The sequence below is a fragment of the Scardinius erythrophthalmus genome (assembly GCF_964197995.2).
Source record: "Scardinius erythrophthalmus genome assembly, chromosome: 9".
NCBI classification, from domain to species: Eukaryota; Metazoa; Chordata; class Actinopteri; order Cypriniformes; family Leuciscidae; genus Scardinius; species Scardinius erythrophthalmus.
This window is the reverse complement of record NC_138229.1, coordinates 28,152,024-28,173,259: the sequence shown is the minus strand read 5'-3', so window position 1 is coordinate 28,173,259 and position 21,236 is coordinate 28,152,024. Positions and strand designations below refer to the sequence as shown.

The 21,236-nt window shown below is 34.7% G+C and overlaps 1 protein-coding gene across 9 annotated transcripts in view; it reads right to left on the bottom strand.

Annotated features, from left to right (window-relative positions):
- kmt2cb (lysine (K)-specific methyltransferase 2Cb) overlaps positions 1-21,236 on the bottom strand; it is a 100,550-nt gene that overhangs the window by 31,875 nt on the left and 47,439 nt on the right. For 6 of the 9 annotated variants that reach the window (XM_081375412.1, XM_081375415.1, XM_081375414.1 and 3 more), the window contains exons 14-26: positions 19,624-20,327; positions 15,488-15,607; positions 9,038-9,154; positions 8,832-8,936; positions 8,621-8,725; positions 7,229-7,410; positions 6,716-6,880; positions 6,462-6,571; positions 6,277-6,360; positions 4,174-4,386; positions 3,433-3,558; positions 2,479-2,592; positions 1,995-2,137 (exon numbers count right to left, since the gene is read on the bottom strand). In XM_081375412.1, the coding sequence (XP_081231538.1) occupies positions 1,995-2,137; positions 2,479-2,592; positions 3,433-3,558; positions 4,174-4,386; positions 6,277-6,360; positions 6,462-6,571; positions 6,716-6,880; positions 7,229-7,410; positions 8,621-8,725; positions 8,832-8,936; positions 9,038-9,154; positions 15,488-15,607; positions 19,624-20,327 (2,288 nt within the window). The remainder of the gene's footprint in view (positions 1-1,994; positions 2,138-2,478; positions 2,593-3,432; positions 3,559-4,173; positions 4,387-6,276; positions 6,361-6,461; positions 6,572-6,715; positions 6,881-7,228; positions 7,411-8,620; positions 8,726-8,831; positions 8,937-9,037; positions 9,155-15,487; positions 15,608-19,623; positions 20,328-21,236) is intronic. The other 3 variants (XM_081375413.1, XM_081375420.1, XM_081375418.1) reach the window with 2 other exon arrangements.

Sequence of the window (21,236 nt, the reverse complement as noted above, 5' to 3'; positions counted from 1 at the left end):
GTTTGCAACCATCATCATCCAGATAAAAAGAGGAAATGATCTGACAAGATGATGTGCTTTTCATTAGTATTTACACAACTGTTCAAGCGTTTGGGGTTGGTAACATTTTGTAAAAAAATGTTTTTGAAAGAAGTCTCTTAAGTTCACCAAGGTTGCATTTATTTGAAATACAGTAAAAACTGTAGTGTGAAAAAAAAACCTCTTTTCTATTTAAATATATTTTAAAATGTAATCCTGTGAAGTCAAAGCTGAATTCTCAGCATAATTACTCCAGTCTTCAGTGTCACTTGATCCTTCAGAAATCACTCTAATATGATGATTTGATGCTCAAGATGCATTTCTTCTTATTATTATCATCAATGTTAAAAACATTTGTGTTGCTTTTCATTTTTGTGAAAGGATTATTTTATGAATAGAATGTAAAGTACATTTTTGTAACATTACAAATGTCTTTACTGCCACTTTTGATCAATTTGACGCATCCTTAGTGTGATGCACAGGATTATCCCAAAATAGGCTTTCCACATGATTAATATACCATCACATTTTCTGTTACATATCCAGCAGAAAATACTGTATTGTGGTTTACAGATTGAGCATGATATAAAATGACTCATACAATGATATAGGCCTAAACATGACATAAATTTATAAGTATGCAAGTGAGGGCAAAAGGAGTCAAGGACAAAGGCTTAAGATTAAAAAAAAAATGTATCTGTTGTACTAGCTTTCAAACATCAGTTTGAGACTGACGACAGGATATATTACATCATCTCCCTAAGAGTCCACATGTCAAACTCGGCTAGACAAGCTCCCAATTCACCTAGCAGAGTGCTCTAAAGTCCACTAAAAGCTGTGGCATCTCCCAGTGCATCTGTAGCAGTTGCCCAGTGACATCCCTGGAATTTACTTGAGATAAAGGGAGCATCAGCTGAAAAGTTTCTATTGATTCCAGAGGACTGTGGCTTAGAAATGATCTCATATCAAGTGGCCTGTTTTAGAGATGTGCTATAGCTTTTCTAAGTAGATTTGACTTTTGACTGGTGGATGAAAAACAGGGTGAAAAACACCCCACAAACTTACACTGAATGACTCATATTCTGCTTAAATGAAAGTGTAATTTAGCCAGTCGGTGTTCTGTCACGAGCCACTTGTGCTATTTACTGTGGCTAACTATGCGATCAAACATTCCCAGTGATGAACTGTAATAAATCCAAACATAGATCTCGACTATATTGTTTGCGATTGTGGTTGCTGAATTTACGGTTGTTTTAATAGAAAAACATTAATGTAATTTGGAATAATTGGAATTGCTATTAGGAATTTAACTGTTAAAGTTTCTTGTTTTACTAGTTTTCATAATGTAGACACAGAGTGTCAATTTAAATGATGAAATGATGAAACTAGATGCGTATGAGTTGAGATTCTCTTGATTTGTGATTAGGCCTATAGGTGAAAATGCAATAATTCTGATGAAATGTAAAGATAAAATTCTCAAATGACAGCAATCATTGCAATTATAATTTTGAGCAAAACAATCATTATTATCAGTTTAACCATAATGCACCACAATGAAAATGTGACTACTTTTTTTCATTGACTAAAACTAGACTAAAATGCCCAGACATGTATCCCCCGTTTCACAGACAAGGCTTAAGCCTAGTCCCAGACTAAAATGCATGTTTGAGCTGTTTTAACTGAAAGCAACTTGCACTGACAAATCTTAAAATATATCAGTGCCATTGTTTTGTCTCAAGATGCACACCAGTCATTTTTTTTCTAAGGCACTTTTCTAAAAGCTACTTAAATGTCCTAATTGAACTAAGGCCTAATCCATGCTTAATCTAAGCCCTGTCTGTGAAACCAGGCCTTAGTCGTCTAAAAATAGACTAAACAAAAACAGGACAAAGTTGAATAAATATGATAAAAACTAAAAAGTATATTTGACGCAAGACTAAATAATAATAAAACATAGCTGACAAAATGAGCATTACCTGTAGGTAAGTGGGGAAAGCCTCCTCCAGTTTGGTCTTCTTTTTCCTATAGCGTTTCCGTATTTTTACCTCAGGATTGTCGTGAAAATCAGACAAAGGAGGTTTTTCATCAATTGGAGTGTCAGGCGCTTGATCACCCCAGCCTATCAGAACAGAAAAGAGAAACCATATTCATTCTTTACATCAAAATCCTATATAATCCAAAAATGATGCAGATGAGTTTTACATCTACAAAGCATCTACATCAACGCAATATATTTTTGTTGTAATAATAACTTTTATCTATTTTAATCAATAGATCAGTCTAGATTAGAGTTGTCAAAAACATGGCGATCAGGATGAGCCAAATCCAGCATTATGCACTAATGCAGTGGCCGTGGACATTTGACAGCACTTGATACAGTAGTTGATACAGTACATTCAAAAATAATAAAGACTGAAGATTGATTTAAGATCCAACATGAAAGTGTTGAATGATACTCACCCTCGTCTTTGCCTTGCAGGGTCTCAGAACCAGTGGAGTCCTTCCTGACCAAGGCAGGTTTGGTTCTGCCTGGACCCATCCGGTTCCTCTGTCTGACCATGAAACCTCCAATACCTGAGTAAAAGCAGAAACTCCTCAATATTGTTTAACATTTCAAATGATGTGCTTCATCACCTCAGCTGAAATTTTCAGCATTTTGAATTCAATTTTGATTCGATATATGCATAGATTTGATTCTAGTTTACTGTTTTGTGTTACTTTTCATTCTTGACTGCAGGAGTTTAATAGGTCTTGTAGAAAAAATCGTACTGAATTAACTGTAAACCTTGAAATTCATTGTTTTTTTCTTCCCCATTTTAGTCAACCCCGAATATTATTACTAGGTTTATTTAACATTTCTTAAGAAATTGAATAATCAAATGTAAAAATAAGACACAGTATAGTCTTCACTGTATGGAATATAAATTGATTGAATCTTCACTGTTAAATATAAATTGATTCATAATGAAGATACAAAAGTGATTCAGTCAAAAGCAGTGAGTGATTTTCTGTTTCTTTTTTTGCTTTTTGATTAAATTAACAAAACAGACAGCAACAGTTTATTAGGCTGCTGTCCCTTTAAGAACAAATTCACGGATCTAATACGCTGTTACACATCCGATTTGTTCCCAATTGTTTATGTTCACGTAGGAATTAACAGACTGTGTTTATGTGAACACTTCACACAATGTGCATTTTTACACCGTGTGTGTATTTGACCATTCAAGCGCAATAAGCTGTGAAAGAGAACTGAATTAGGGATCTGTGCTCCAGTCCTTTTTTGCGGCGTATTGTGATTGATAACACTCTACGCATCAATAACTAAGTAGCACAGCGAAGTTAAAGACATGTAGCACTTTAGAAAACTGATTTTTGAAATTTGTGAATCGATGCGAATCGACAAAAGTCTCTCACCTGGGCGGTAGGGCTTCCTCTTTCTCTTCTTGCAGGCATCTGTGTCTTTAGAGTCATCTTCTGCTGTGGCCTCTCTTTCAGGACTTGAATCTGACTTCCCCTCACCATCCACCATCTCCACTTCTGCTGCAAAACACACACAGGCAAACAAATACACAAAGCTGTCAGGAATCGCACACAGGTGAGCAAACTTCACTCTGCGAGAAGAGTAACTGAGTAACTGAATATGAGACACATTAATATGTTCTACGCAACATGTTCAGCAAACTGCAGTCCATTTGTGTTAAAAAATAACATTTTAAATCACTATAATGAGCTGTCTGGCTAGATAACTAGTTTTATGGTATCACAGTTGCACTCCCAATGTGAAGGCTGCTTTAAATTGTTGGTAGAAAAATGATGTTACCTTTTACGATACCTAATTTTCCTCACAATTGGAGGCACAATCACATGGATCTTTTATGGATAATTCCATAATTCTTTGCCATGAACTCACCAAAACATTTATTAGATGATAGAAATTATATATTGTTAATATGCATGGCCCTTTTATTTTAAAACTGACATGAATATATACTTGTATATATACATATACATGTAGAAATGAAAATGTTTATTTTAAATGTTTTATTTTTTTAAGGTTGTGAACCCCTAAATACTGCAATTCGCTTATCATCCATGGATATGAAACTATTGCAAAAAAAAAAAAAGTGTAAACTGTCAAGATGTAGGAAGCAGTACTTTTGATGTCGTCAATGTCTCCATCTCTGGAGAGTTCAGTCTGTGGGTCTGGAGGAGTCTGCAGCACAGCCACACTGTTCTGGTTTATGATCTTCAGTTTGAGTTTGGGTTTGGAGCGTCTCCGGCGAGAGGCTGCATTGGCGAGACTTTGTAGCTGGGACAGACCGGACTCCGTGAGACAAACACCGTCCTGGGTGTACGTCCTCGACAGGTCTGTGGAGCAGAAACATTAAGGAACCTCAATGGAAACACGAAGAATCAACTCAAAAGAACAATTCACTCTCAAATTGAGCATTACTATGGAGAACATTTTACAAAGAACAATATCTAGTTGATGACATATTTCATAGCAAAGCATAAACAGAAACATTTAAATTTCAGCAACACAAGGTTCCATTAGTTAACATTAGTTATTGCTTTAACTAACAAGAAGCAATTCCTTTTGTTAACGTTAGTTAAAGGTCTCGTTCTTCGTGATCCCATGTTTCAAATGTGTAATGTTGTTGTTAGAGTATAAATAATATCTGTAAAATTATAAAGCTCAAATTTCAATGCCAAGCGAGATATTTTATTTAACATAAGTCGCCTACATCGAACGGCCCATTTGGACTACATCCCTCTACTTCCTTCTTTAATGACGTCAGTAGAACAGTTTTTTGACTAACCTCCGCCCACAGGAATGCTCCCTCAACTCTACCGAAATTCGTTTATGTACTTGCGCACTTCTTATAACTTACTGTGTTTACTCAGCTCTTACAGTGATTTTCTGAAGTAAAACGGACGCTTCATCTTTTGTGTGATGTACAATAAACTTTATTAAACTCATCAGTATATGTTTGATCATCATTCGGACCTGGTCCGAAACAGCAGACTTGTAGGCTATTAATAATGGATACATACAAGCAGATGACAAATACGTTATAATAACCGTAATTAAACTACTAAACTATACCTGTTCCATCTCTATACAGCACTCTGACTCTGTAGGCATTATTGTCCGACTCGAAATGAACACCGTTACTGAGAGTTTCTGATATTATCATCATTCCGTGAGATGAAATTGTCCTGAGAGACTGAGCGCGAGCTCATGAAGCTCCGCCCCCTGTGCCGTGCAGCAGCAACTTATTTGCATTTAAAGGGCACACACTAAAACAGCGCGTTTTTCTGAGCCCCAAAAAATGACAATTTAAACATGCTGTAAAAAATGATCTGTTGGGCATTTTGAGCTGAAACTTCACATACACACTCTGGGGACATCAGAGACTTATTTTACATCTTGTGAAAAGGGGCATAATATGGGACCTTTAACAAATACAACTCTTCATTGTTCATTCATGTTAGTTCAGGTCCGTTAAATAAAATTATTACACGGCTCTGTGGAATACTTGATTCTGATAACAACCGGTAAAAACTGATAACACAATCCGGGTAATTGTCACTGAAGTTGGCGCTTTTCTTTTGCTAGGAACGTTTTTTCCTCGTGAAAGTTTTGTGTTAGTTGAGCTAATAAAATATTAAAACTCAAATCAATATTTTGTGTACAGTTATTTAATTATATCATCTGGTATCTCAGACTCGCTCTCTCTTGTTTCATAAAAAACATTTTGTAATGGATTATAAAATAACAAACAGGTACAATTTTAAAACAGTTTCATCTCAAATCAATATCTCTTATCCCCATAATTGTATCCATGTTGTGAAATACCGTGTAATAAGTAGCAACTGCTCTCTCCATGGAAGCTTTGCGTTTAAAGAGCTAATAGGATATTTCGACTCGGATCAATATTTAAAGTAGAAATATTTACTGTGTGGCAAGTTTATGTAGCCGTGTAATAAATGTACATGCTAATGATGTACAGTATCCCTTACTTAACAGATACAACTTTTGAATTCAATAATGTATTAGTAAATGGTGAAATTAACATTACCTAAGATGAAGACTAAGATTTGTCTTTGTTAGTTCATGTTCACTAATGTAGTTAACTAATTGAACCTTATTGTAAATTTTTTATTGAAATTCCATTACTTTTAATTATTATAATCTGACGTTTTTATAATTCCGTTCGAAAAATAAACGTTTTAGTAAAATGACATCAACTTTACCAGGATCTCTTGTTTTTGTGAATCTCTGTGGTATGAGGACCGACTCGACAAAATCCAAACTGGGCTTGGCTGGCGTTACAGGCGCTGTGTAATGAACACACAAATACACAATGTCAACCAAAAAAAAAAAAAAAAAAGATTTATAAATGTAAAACAGACTGTTCTAAAGCAGAGCTTATGTGTACCAGGAGAGAGAGGGGTCTGGCCTTGGCACAGACTGCAGTCAAAGCTGGTCTCAGCGATCTTCTCCACCTCCTCCTCCGAGCAGATCCCCTGACACGAGGCATGCATCCACCTGCAGACACGGGAACAGCGCGTTTATGCTACGGATATCAATGATGCCTCAAAAAATGATTTGTTGAGCCTGAGTTGAAAGGAATCCAAGCACACCAGCAGGTACAGGCACAGCCCAGACCCAGAGTGCTGGACCGCAGCTCACCTGTCACACTGTCGGCACTGCAGGATGATCTCCTCCTCATTGTAGTCCTGCTGGCACAGTGGGCATGATGCCAGGCTGGCGCAAGGGGCACACTGAGTGTAATTATTCTGCCACTCACACCTCAGACCCGCAGACGTGGCGCCGCACTGCGTACAGGACACACACCTGTGGGAGGCCCAAGCAGGCACAATGACATTAATCACACACCACACGGCTCCACCAATTTTACCACCCTAATAACTGCTCACATCAATACATGACAAGTAAAATAATTTGCATTAATAAGTCTTATAAAAAAATGTTTTTTAATAAAAGGTCCTCCATTGTAACTAGCAAGTATTCTTAAATTAACCACAAGTATAAAAAACAGCAACAACATTTGAAGCAGTTTTCAAAGTTAAAGTACGATCATTTTGTAAACGTATGTAAAAATTATGATTTTTTTCTCCATTATATTCATTTAAATATGTATTTTAAAGAGAAAAGTGTAAATTGTGAAACAATGTGGAATACCATTTGCATTTCCAGCTCCCATTGGGCACATTCTGCAGGGGCGGGTCTAAGCAATAGGTGTGGTAGCTGATGTCACAGTCGTCACAGAGCAGCAGACGTCCCGGGTCGCTGGCCTGACCACACGCCTCGCACACCGTACACTCCAAACACCGCCAGCCTTTACTCAACACCACCTTAGTGATCTGACAACCAATGCATTTCATTTAACATGAGGCAGCATGTATATGAAGACTTTCCAAAGAACTTTCCAAAAAACAAAAGAACACAGTAGTTTTTAGCATCGTTTTAATTCAAAATGAAATTTTCTTTCTTTTTGTTTCACAGAGAAAAAAGAAAGCTGAATTTTCAGAATCATTACTCCAGTCTTCAGTATCACATGATTCTTCAGAAATCATTCTGATATGATGATTTGATGCTCAAGAAACATTTCTTAATACTATCAATGTTGTGTTTCTTAATATTTTTGTGGAAACATTGATTTTTTTTTTTAGGATTCTTTGATGAATTAAGTTCAAAATAATTTTGAAATAGAAATAATTTGTAACAATATAAATGTCTTAACTCTCAATTCAATGCATCCTTGTTGAATAAAAGTGTTAATGCAAGTGTTATGCAATGTGCTTATTGCGCTTTAATAGTCAAATACAGTAAATGTCAAAATGTCTGTCTTGGAGAGTATAAATAGTCAGTTTTGGAACGCAAATGTTGTGTAACAGTGCTTTGGATCTGTGCATAAGCTCTTAAAGTGACAGCAATCTAATATTCCTGCTGCTGTCATGTTAATCAAAGAACAAAAGACAAAGAAAATCTCTCTATGCTCTTGCCTGAATAACTTTTGTAACTTTAGTTTTAAGCATTAATCTGTGTGTTATTTTACAATTGATTACTTTCATTTCTGTAGTATTTCTCACCTGAATACTGTTAGACCCACCTGAAAAACTTAAAGCCATGTTTATTTAATTTGTCTCTTTATTCGATTGTATTTATTTGTGCAATCATTTGCAATTTGTATTTATTTGTTATTGTTATTGCTGAATGTTTACTTGACTTTTTTTAGTAAAAAAAAAACCTATTATGTGCTATGTGTAAGCTATTACAATAAAATGACCTAAATTATAAAAAAAAAAAGATATTTTCCCTGTGTTATATAATATCGATATTTTTCAAGGTATCGTATCGAACATGGAAATTCCAGTATCGTGACAACACTACTATCTATGTCTCATCAGAGTCATTTCAGTAATTTTTTCCATTATTTAATTTTCTTCTTTTCTTTTTTTGCCCAGTCATAATTAACGCTACAAACATCACCTCAAACACATGTAGAAAAAGGATATGATGGCCTCATCCTGTAAAGTGCTCTGTTGTGCTGTGGCGTTGAAAAGTGCTCACCTTTATGTTAACACAGAAAGGGTGGTAACACTGTCCACACTGAGCACAGGCCAGGAGTCGACCCTCCACGCCCTGTCCAAAACTTCCACACACCACACACATATCCTAAGGAAAAGAACACAAACACCGACACATACCACTGTAAGAGAGCAGCACACTCCACATATACGGCTGTAAGCAGCACCGACTGCTCAGAAACATTCACTTTTACCTGTTTCAGTGTGAACGTGTCTGTACTAGAGAAAATCACCACTGTACTGTGCATGGCGCTTTCCTCCTCTTCCTTGAATATGCACATTGGTTCCATGATGTTGACCTGCAGAGATACAAACATACCATGCAAATAAATGGAAAAACAGTCACGCTATAGTTCACATATCAGAACAAATGTGTTAGCTGACAGTTAATGTGACATACTCCTGGTATTGGGATTGGAGGGACTCCATTTTTCATTCTGGCACGGCCACGTCCTCCCCGGCCTGTGACACCCGAACCCCTGGGCCGTCTCCTGCCGGGGAAGCCAGATCCTCTGCCCTGGTGACATAACAGAGGTACCATCAGGGTCATCCTCGCTGGCAGAGAGTGATTCTCATCGAGAAGAAGGGGCTAAAGGATTTTGTTAATGCATTGGCTTGCACTTTGCCCACCGGGAGCTTCTTGCAGCTAGTAATAGCTTTATAAGTGTGATAAATTACAAAAAAATTCAATTGCATGTGCTTATACATAATAGTAATTACACTGACAACATTATTGTTTGTAATGGGTTAATTTCACATTTCTGCAACAGATCACAGATAGTTTTTAAATAAAGAGATCCTAATCCCTTTTCTATGAATACACATGGTCAATCTTGTAATTACTGGGTAAGGATTTAACAAAATTTGCTTAAAAGTTTGGGGTCAGTAAAAACAAAAAAAAAACCTATGAAATTGATACTTTCATTCAGCAAGGATGTACTAAACTTATCAAAAGTGACAGTAAAGTACAAAAAAGATATTTCGAATAATTTTGTCATTTTGAAATTTAAAATTTTCAAAGAAATCCTGAAAAAAAAAATGATTATGGTTTCCACAAAAATATTTAACATTGATAATAATGAGAACATTTACATTTACATTTATTCATTTAGCTGACGCTTTTATCCAAAGCGACTTACAATTGCTATACATGTCAGAGGTCGCACGCCTCTGGAGCAACTAGGGGTTAAGTGTCTTGCTCAGGGACACATTGGTGTCTCACAGTGGATTCGAACCCGGGTCTCTCACACCAAAGGCATGTGTCTTATCCACTGCGCCATCACCACCATTTCTTTGAATGATTGATGAAGGATTACTGGAGTAATGATGCTATAATAAGTCAATTACATTTTAAAACATTAAAATAGAAAACAGTTATTTTAAATTGTAATACAATTTCACAATTATTGCTGGTTTACTGTATTTTTGATCAAATAAATGCAGCCTTGGTGAACATAGGAGTCTTCTTTCAAAAACTTAAAAAAATCTTATGGACCCCAAACCTTTTTTTGTTCCTTAATACTTTACAGCTTAGCGTAAGTACAAAAAAATTCTATTGACTATAGAAATTTCCATGATTTTTGTATTCATTTGCATAACATTTCCAACCATTCCAAAGTGCATTTTTTTTAATGACATGAGCGAGGGATGAAGGTGAGAACTCTGTGAAGAGGATTTCTACAAAGCAAAGAAAAGATTTTCAAGTATATGACAGTTTTGCTATAGCTACCCTAAAAAAATATACTCTGTACTTTGTTAAATGATTTGACTAGATTAACAAACATGTCTGAAATGTGATTAAATGGAGCGATAAAAGAAAGGCACATTATGTAATGGTCCAAACGGTGTAGCCTTCAACTACTTTTCCTGTCATCTCGAAGTTGGTCAAACAAAAGAGAAGACTAACTTCATGTAATTTCTCTATATACCACTTCAAAGAGCCTTTTTCAAACGCTCTTGGCAATTTAGGTCTTTTGCATTGACAGGACTGAAGCAATTTTCACTCGAGCAGGAAACAAATGTCCAACGTTTTCTTTTCTCTTTGTGTTTATATTTAACGAATGGCCCACCAGCTCAACTTTAATGCACTGTGATCAAATAACCAACCAGAACCAAACACGACTCTCCTTCAATTTAACTAGCTGTCATAGTGGAGCAACATTCCCCATAATGACACCAATTTTGGAGAGACTGTGACACTGTGTGTGAGATGGCATCTGAGGGAGCTGCCAGCACGGCTATCAGGCTGTTGAGAGGCCTCGGCCGTGTTATTCTTGCGATTTCACTTCTATTATGCTGTCAGCACGTTTCCTTTCCTCAGGGGCTGCCATTCTGACTGTCACAATGAAAACCCTTTCCAAGAATTACACTCTCTCCCTTCCCTCCCCCATCAACTGTTCTTCTCACTGGACCGTAATTTCACTCGCTCTTTCAACTTCTGCCTCTGCCACTCAGACTTGATGCTTTTTAAATTGGTCTTTACATCATCTCTTTTATTCTACCTGACTTTACAAAAAAAGACTGTGGGGGTACCATTGTACAGTGATGGCACTGGATAGTAATGCCACGGTACTGTGATGTAGCTTTACCCTGAATTAGGGTTTTTCAGCTTCTGTTGCATCATATTCAAGATATGTGTCAATATCAAGATTTTACTTTCACTTTTATTTTTTATTACATGTCGTAGTAATGTAAATAGTTACAAAAAAAAAAAAATATATATATATATATTTTATAATAATTTATGTTATTATATAAGCTTGTTTCCGCCACAAAAAAAAAAAAAAAAGATAATTGCGACTTTTTATCTCACAATTGCGAGTTTACATCTCACAATTCTGACTTTATTTCTCCGAATTGGGAGATATAAAGTCAGAATTGCGTGAAATAAAGTCAGAATTCTGAGATATAAAGTCAGAATTCTGAGATATAAAGTCAGAATTGCGAGATATAAAGTCACAATTGCGTGTTATAAAGTCAGAATTCTGACTTTTTTTCTCGCAATTGCGACTTTATATCACGCAATTCTGACTTTATATCTCAGAATTCTGACTTTATTTCATATATATATATATATATTTTATAATAATTTATGTTATTATATAAGCTTGTTTCCGCCACAAAAAAAAAAAAAAAAAAGATAATTGCGACTTTTTATCTCACAATTGCGAGTTTACATCTCACAATTCTGACTTTATTTCTCCGAATTGGGAGATATAAAGTCAGAATTGCGTGAAATAAAGTCAGAATTCTGAGATATAAAGTCAGAATTCTGAGATATAAAGTCAGAATTGCGAGATTTAAAGTCACAATTGCGTGTTATAAAGTCAGAATTCTGACTTTTTTTCTCGCAATTGCGACTTTATATCACGCAATTCTGACTTTATATCTCAGAATTCTGACTTTATATCTCAGAATTCTGACTTTATTTCATATATATATATATATATTTTATAATAATTTATGTTATTATATAAGCTTGTTTCCGCCACAAAAAAAAAAAAAAAGATAATTGCGACTTTTTATCTCACAATTGCGAGTTTACATCTCACAATTCTGACTTTATTTCTCCGAATTGGGAGATATAAAGTCAGAATTGCGTGAAATAAAGTCAGAATTCTGAGATATAAAGTCAGAATTCTGAGATATAAAGTCAGAATTGCGAGATATAAAGTCACAATTGCGTGTTATAAAGTCAGAATTCTGACTTTTTTTCTCGCAATTGCGACTTTATATCATGCAATTCTGACTTTATATCTCCCAATTGCGTGATATAAAGTCAGAATTCTGAGATATAAAGTCAGAATTCTGAGATATAAAGTCAGAATTGCGTTATATAAAGTCGCAATTGCGAGAAAAAAAGTCAGAATTCTGACTTTATAACACGCAATTCTGACTTTATTTCACGCAATTCTGACTTTATATCTCGCAATTCTGACTTTAAAACACGCAATTGCGACTTTATTTCACGCAATTCTGACTTTATATCTCGCAATTCTGACTTTAAAACACGCAATTGTGACTTTATTTCACGCAATTCTGACTTTATATCTCGCAATTCTGAGAAATAAAGTCAGAATTGCGAGATGTAAACTCGCAATTGTGAGATAAAAAGTCGCAATTATCTTTTTTTTTTTTTTTGTGGCGGAAACAAGCTTCCATAATTATATGATTAGAAAAAAAGAGAGATGTTTTAAATTTAAAAAGAGACCAGAAATATCATGTCCTTATTGTTATAGTCAGGTTTTAAAATATGTTTATTTAGATATCTAAATACATTTAAAATATATTTATTTTAATATTTATAAATATTATACCTTATTTTACAGTGTCCTTGCAGAAGTAATTACAGTAAATTATGCATAATTACATGCAGCTAACTATAAACCCAACCCTATAGTACATGTTAATTAATATTACTCAGTATTACTCATTATATAAATCATCAGTTAGTTTGTACTTAGAATGATTCTGAATAAAAAAAAAGGTGTCATGCACAAATATGTGCATATGTTTAGTTAATGAATGAGGCCCATTCACATTTTATCACAAGAAAAATCACTGCAAATATATTGTGAATATTCACTCCAGTAAAGGCATATAATTACCACAATATTCATATACAATTACATCTACATTCCAAGATCTTCACTTCAAAAATGCCACTTTTCAGTAATTATTTCCTTTCCATTAAATCCTATTCTTGTTCTTCCTATTTCCCTGCTTCCTCTCCATCATAATCTCACTATTTTTTTTAAGTGACCCTTCGCATGTGGCAAATACTATCCAACACGCTCATTGTCAAGACACGATAATGGGACCTGGTCTGGCCCCGCGCCCAGATGATTATCCGTGTGGCCCCAGCGGCTCAGGAACAGATGGACCTGTAGGCCAGCGAGACCCCTACCAGAGCCAACATGGCCGCTGCGAAGCCCCTGACCCCTCAACACGCAGCACATCTGCTCCTACCCATGGGCTACGGCTCACAACGTGAAGACATTCATAACTCATTTTCATTCATTAGCCCAAGTCAAGCCAGTTCATAGAAAGAAAAGCACTGTGCATGCTGGGGAAAAAAATCGGTTAGCCACAGACCATGTTAGTGACTTTCATAAAGTGCTGCGGCTGTTTCTGACATGAAAGATGCAACATAGAATTTGTCTAGTCAAAATCCAAATCAAATCTTTCCAAGATGAGCATTGTTATAACTACCTTTTCAATGTGTTGGCCCTGCAGTGACTATATATTCATATATCCATATCAACTCAAGACTGTCTGCACTGGAAGTGCTGAAGGGGCACAGACCAATCAGCAGGTTTAGATGAACCCTGCAGGCAGTTTTTATTTCTGATGGCACTATAGACTTGATGTTAGATTCAGGCCACAGTAAAATGGTTAAACAAATATAACGTTTTTTATATTTTATTTAAAACATTAAAAATCGTAATTATTCCAAACTTTTCATCCCTGTGTATGTGTATGTATATATATATATATATATATATATATATATATATATATATATATGTATTTTTTATATATTTTTTTAAATATCTCAATAACTTTAGTAACTCTGTAATGTTACTAATTCAACGATAAAATACTATTATTAAATTATATATAAGTATAAACAAATGTAATTTCTATACATATAATGTATACTATTATTTATAATTTACATAATAAAATTGGTATTTTTGTATTATTTAGGCTAATTTATAAAACTATATTGCAATGTATAAAAGAAAAATAAATCAAAATAAATCAAACAAAAACTGATCAAATAAATAAATGAATAAAGGATTTTTATTAAAAATGAAAAAAAAAGATTAAAAATCTTAATTATTAGAAGGTTTTCACCCCAGTGTGTATATGTATATATATATATATATATATATATATATATATATATATATATATATATACATATACACATATAGTTCAGATGCAACAGCCTCTAAGTGGCATCTGAAATCTTCTTGAATGATCATTTTTATCAAGCTCGTATATTAAAGTTCAGTAATTTCACTTAAATAGCAATGAAAATGACCTATTAATTGTCATTTAAGTGTAACTACTGAACTTAAATATATGAGCTTGATAAAAATGATCATTCTAAAAGAAAATTTCAGATGGCACTTAGAGGCTTTTGCATCTGAACTCTTCATATATATATATATATATATATATATATATATATATATATATATTAGAGCTGTCAAAAGATTAATCGTGATTAATCGCATCCAAAATAAAAGTTTGTGTTTAATTAATATATGTGTGTGTACTGTGTATAATTAAATTTGTATATATAAATACACACACATGCTTGTATATATTTAAGAAAAATGTGTAATTTATATATAAAAACAATTATATTTATATATAATATAAATGATATATAAATATATACAGTATATGTATGCAAATATTTCTTAAATATATACATGCACGTGTGTGTATTTATATATACAAAATAACTATACAGAGTACACACACATATATTATGTAAACACAAACTTTTATTTTGGATGCGATTAATCGCGATTAATCTTTTGACAGCCCTAATATATATATATACAAAATTGGTAATTGGTAATATTTAATATATAAAAACTATACTAAAATGTATAAAAGAAAAAAAAGCCATAAATAAAAAAAATTAAAAGAAAAAAACTGTAAATATAAATAAAGGAGGGAAGTACATCAGCTGAAGGTGTGCGGAATCAGCTATTTCCAGTGTAGACAGCTTTATTGACTGACTATATTGAGAACAATTTAGTATCGTCATGTCGCAAAGTTGTAGCTGAACTCCCAGCTGAGGGTCTGTGTAATATTTAGCTGTATTTACCACACGGATTATCCAGGCGGCCATGCTGTGGGGCTGCCTGCTCTTTGGCCCGTCCCAGCCCTCAGTCGGGTCAAGGGACCATGAGGGGGAGCTCGGTCTGCGGGATGCGCTCCATGCTCCCTGAAGATGGGGTGGGTTAGAGAGAAAGAGGAGGAGGAGGAGGAGATGTGGGCGAGAACATGCAACAACTTAAATACAGCCAGCAAAGAAACATACAGATACATGCATGTACGAACAGACATGGTTAACAGAGAATGTGGCATATTAGAGCTGTGAATGAACTAAAAAAAAATGACATTTGAGACAAAGCATTTCCTGAAAAAAAAACATACATCTGATTAAATTGCTCTCGAGCATGCAAACAAAAAAACTTCCTTTTAATTAGAAGTATTGCTTCTAGGGTAAGACTGTTTTCTGAAAGACTGCATGAGCAAATGATGGAAAAGACCAGCGAAACATAATCCTCTGCTCTGGGAAGATGAGACGTGTTTTTTTTTAAATGTCATCAGTGCCTTAACAGACAATATTTAAAGGTCAAGTGTGTCCAAACACAGTCTTTGTGCCTCAAAAGTTTGGGGTCAGTAAAAATGTTTAATGCTGTTTTTTTTTTTTTTTTATATTACAAGAATAAATGCTATTATTTTGAACTTTCTATTCATTTTAGACTCCTGGAATCCACCTATTTTTCAACATTGATGATAATAATAAATGTTTCTTCTATCAAATCCTCATAATAGAATGATTTCTGAAGGATCATGTGACACTGAAGACTGGAGTAATGATGCTGAAAATTCAGCTTTAATTACAGGAATAAATTATATTTAAATGGAAAATAGTTATTTTAAATTTCAATAATATTTCACAATATTACAGTTTTTACTGTATTTTTAATCAAATAAATGCAGAATTGGTGAGCAAATAAGACTTGTCACTTGTGATCAATTTATTAAATAAATAATGTATAATGAAATAAATAACAATTGAAAGTATGTACTGACCCTAAACTTTTTGAATGGTAGACAGTGCATATCTTTCTATTGTCTTCATTTGCTTTATTGCTTGTAATTTTCTACTTTTTTATTTTATTACTGTCTTAGAAATTACTCTTAATTATCATCATTTATATTTAATTTCTATGTAATTATTGAATTGTATATATATATATATATATATATATACATACACACATATATACACATACACACAGACATGCATTCACATTTAATATTTAATGAATAATTAATTAATATTAATATTAAATATTTTTTATAAAGGTGAGTTGCGAGTTGTATTTCGCATTAAAGCACTGGAATGACTTTCACTTCTCTTGCTGTCAATAGACCTTTCGTCTGCGATTCGTTTCACTTTTGCTTGCGAACAGGCCTTTACTGTTATAGAGAGGCCTGGCATCAGAATGCCTGTGCTACCTTTGTTGCCATGACAACAGAGACACTCTCCGTCTTGTTTACAAACGCATGTGATTATGCCAGCACGACAACACATGACTCGAGCGCACAAAGGGTGCAAAAGAGCAGGCCTCTTACAGCCGCCTAATTCCTCTAATTAATCCGTGTGTGGCTATAAAGTTAATTAATACTTAGCGATCATCCGGAAATCACGATGATGGCTGTGACTTAAGACTTGCTCAATTAAAACGTAAAGCTGCCTGAAGTGAAATTAACACGTCTGTTTTTCAACAAATATGCAAATGCGTGTATACGCTAGTTGGAATGTAGTTGCTCTGAGGAGCATTCTGGGTGCATCTTTCTCCGTGTCTGTCAGGAGAAACGCTGCCTTGTTAGGAAGTATACGTAGGAAGGTAGGCCGTTTGGTTAACAGGAAAACACAATCATAAACAGGATGTGATGCATGAATGATGATCTGATGGCTGAGTATGACATGTATGTGAGAGGTCTGATGCTGAGATAATTCCCTTTGAATTGATATTTGAAGCCTGTGTCATATCTCATAAAATGTTCAATTTATCACACATATTGTCTATATTCAGGCTTCCAACCATGGAAGTTCACATTTTCCCATGAGTTGTCTATTGTTATTGTGTTCCAGCACAAAATTAAACTTTTACACTCACAAATCACCAATATTTCCAGTAGAGAGCATATCTGAGTGTTTAGACTAAAACATATCGAAACATGCTAAAGAGTAAAACATGAAACGGCTAATCGCAATTGTGAGGTATAATGTAGCAATTACAAGCAATAGTCACAATTATGAACAAATACGCAATTGTGAAATAGTCACGCTTAAAAGAAATAAAGTTGCAAATGTGAGATATACGGTCAACAATTGCAGTTGTGAGATATCATGTCATATTGAGATGAACTCGCAATTACAAGAAATAACATTGGAATTACAAGAAATAAAGTCACAATTGTAAGATATATACGTATGGTCACAATTACAGGAAAAAAATCATAATTGTGAGATACAATGCCATTCTGAGATATAAAGTCGCAATTACGAGAAATAATAATGCAATCATATGAAATAAAGTCAAAATTATGAGATACAGTGCTATGCATAAGTTTAGACACCCATGCTAAAGTTGACTAAAAAGAGGAATAAAAAATCATCTTTTGGTAATTGAACTTAATGCCTTAATTTAAAAAAGTAGGAAAAATCCAACCTTTAAGGACACCAATTTTCTTTGTGAATGAATAATGTATCGTAAATAAATAAATGTTCTTCCTGAAAATACAGGGTACATAAGTCTGGACACCCCTATGTTAAATTCCCATAGAGCCAGGCAGATTTTTATTTTTAAAGGCCAGTTACTTCATGGATCCAGGATAATATGCATCCTGATAAAGTTCCCTTGGCCTTTGGAGTTAAAAATCCCCACATCATCACATAGCCTTCACCATACCTAGAGATTGGCATGGAGTACTTTCCATAAGATCATCTCTCAATGCAAATCAAACCAGCTATTGGGCTAACTGAAATAAAACCATGCCAATCTCTAGGTATGGTGAAGGGTGTGTGATGATGTGGGGCTTTTTTAACTCCAAAGGCCAAGGGAACTTTATCAGGATGCATAGTATCCTGGATCCATGAAGTAACTGGCCTTTAAAAATAAAAATCTGCCTGCCTCTATGGGAATTTAACATAGGGGTGTCCAGACTTATGCACCCTGTATTTTAAGGAAGAACATTTATTTATTTACGATACATTATTCATTCACAAAGAAAATTGGTGTCCTTAAAGGTTGGATTTTTCCAAATTATTTTAATTAAGGCATTAAGTTCAATTTCCAAAAGATGATTTTTTATTCCTCTTTTTAGTCAACTTTAGCATGGGTGTCTAAACTTATGCATAGCACTGTATATGGTCACAATTACAGGAAAAAATTGCAATTGCGAGATGCAATGTCACATTAAGATATAAAGTCACAATTACGAGAAATAAAGTCGCAATCATAAGAAATAAAGTCGCAGACTCACAAATGTGAGATATATCGTCTCAATTACAGGAAAAAATTGCAACTATGAGATACATCATATTGAGATAAAAGTCGCAATTACAAGAAATAGCGTTGCAATTGTGAGAAATAAAGTCACAATTGTAAGATATATGGTCACAATTACAGGACTTTTTTAAACATAATTGTGTGATACACTGTCATGCTGAAATATAGTCGCAATCATGAGAAATAATGTTGCAATCATGAAATAAAGTCAATTGTGAGATATACGGCCCACAACAATTACAGGACGAAATTCACAATTGAGAGATATGTCGTATTGAGGTATATAATATAAATTATGAGAAATAGTCACTGTTAATGCAGTTACGAGAGTTGCAACTACGAGAAATGCTTTTGCAATTGTGAGATATACAATCAAATGATGAGATATAAACATTTCATAAGATATAAAGTCGCATTATAAGATATACACACAATTACAAGAAATAAAGTCGAAGTTGTGGCTTTGGTTTTATTTGCTGTCTAGATCACAAATAACGAATCAGAATCGGACACGGCAAAAACATTGAATTGAATTGAACCCAACTGAATTTAATTGTCTGTTTGAACAGAACTTTATGCTTATTAATTAATCTACAAAAAAAAAAGAAAAAATGCAGATAATGAATTGATCATAAAGTATATGACTGACCTGCTTGACTCTGGGCCTTCCAGGTGAAAACTTTCTCTTAGAGATGGCCGGCTTGCCCATGCCGATTTTTGGAGTGAATGGTATGAAGGTGGATGAAGGCACATTGCTAATGGCTTCTCCTGAGACAGCCTGGGCCAGGGCATGGAGCTGGGACGCCCCCTGCCCAACCGAGGGCAACCCCTCAGGCTGTCTGCATGGAGGTTGCTGTAAAGACGTCCTCTCCTCCACCAGTGAGCTCAGCTTGGCTAAACATCGCTGATCAACATCCATAGAGATGTCCATTTCCTCCGTGCGCCTCTCAGGAATGATGTCGTGCTGCCGCAACATAACATCCGTTTCCTCCTGGCTCTGAACTACTGGCGTAGTCTTATCAGTACTGACCTCAGGCTCTACAGTAACTCCATGCGCCTTTGAGGAAGGTTCCTCTGTGGAGGAAACCTCCATGGGTTCTTCCTCATGGGAAGTGCAGGCTGGAGTTGGCTCTTTGGTGGGTGATAGGTTGGATTTCTGCTCCTCCAGGCAGGGCTTGCTGTCATCCTCACTTTTGGAAATGTTTTCCGTGAATGTAGCTGAAGTCTCTGGAAGCTCCTCTGTTTCAAAGGACGTCACAAGCTGCTGGACCGCGGACGTCTCCGGAGCTGAATCCAGTTTCTGCTCGTGCGGCTCTGAATCTTCAGGATCTTTTGTCTTTTGAGGAGATGTAACTGCAAGCATGGAACATTCCAAAATCAACATTCAAAATGACTTCCAAAGATTTACAAAAATACACAGGGATTTTCCACTGCGGGTCACAAGGTAAAATTGAACCATAATGTTATTATTATTACAATAATGACCATATTGTTATTATTATATTAAGAAGCAGGCTGTTTGGGCTTATTTTACTACTGCTTTATTCAGAGCTGAAATATTGATGGTATAGAACTGATGCAGAACTAATGGTATATAATGAATGCAGCTTTAGTGACAGATTCAAATAAAATATTAATTGAGAGAGTTAATGGATTATTTGTACATTAGACGCTACAAAATAATTAAAAATGGTCTTGTAAATGTAACCTGGTGAATAGTAACCTGGGAAAAAAGAACAAGGAAAAGAAAAGAAATGACGACCTTATACATTTGGTCAGATACAATAAAATGTATTTTGTTGGCATGTGAAAGCAAAGTGGACTATTCATCATTAGAGAAAATGTTGTGCATTTAAATCATGTATATCTTAATGTTGGGTTTGCATTTTCTCTCTATTCCAGAGCATTTGATGTTTTGTATCGATTATCTTTCAACTGATTATGAAATTGGCATGATACATTTACCTGACATAATAAATTGTTACATTTGATTATTCTAACTGACTTTGACATTATTTTCATTAAAGAGTTAAAAGGAATAGTCAAACATTCGCTCACATTTAATGATGCAAAGATATCATTAAAACCTTTTCATTTATGGAGTCAGATGAAATAACGAGAAAATACATTTTCAAATGTATTACGTTTAATCAAAAAATACTTCGCCTCGAGAAAAAGACAGTAACACGTAAAGACCTTCCGCGCTGGTCGGATGCCGGTTTTGGGCCGATCGAGCGCGAGCTTACACATGCAATAAAAAAT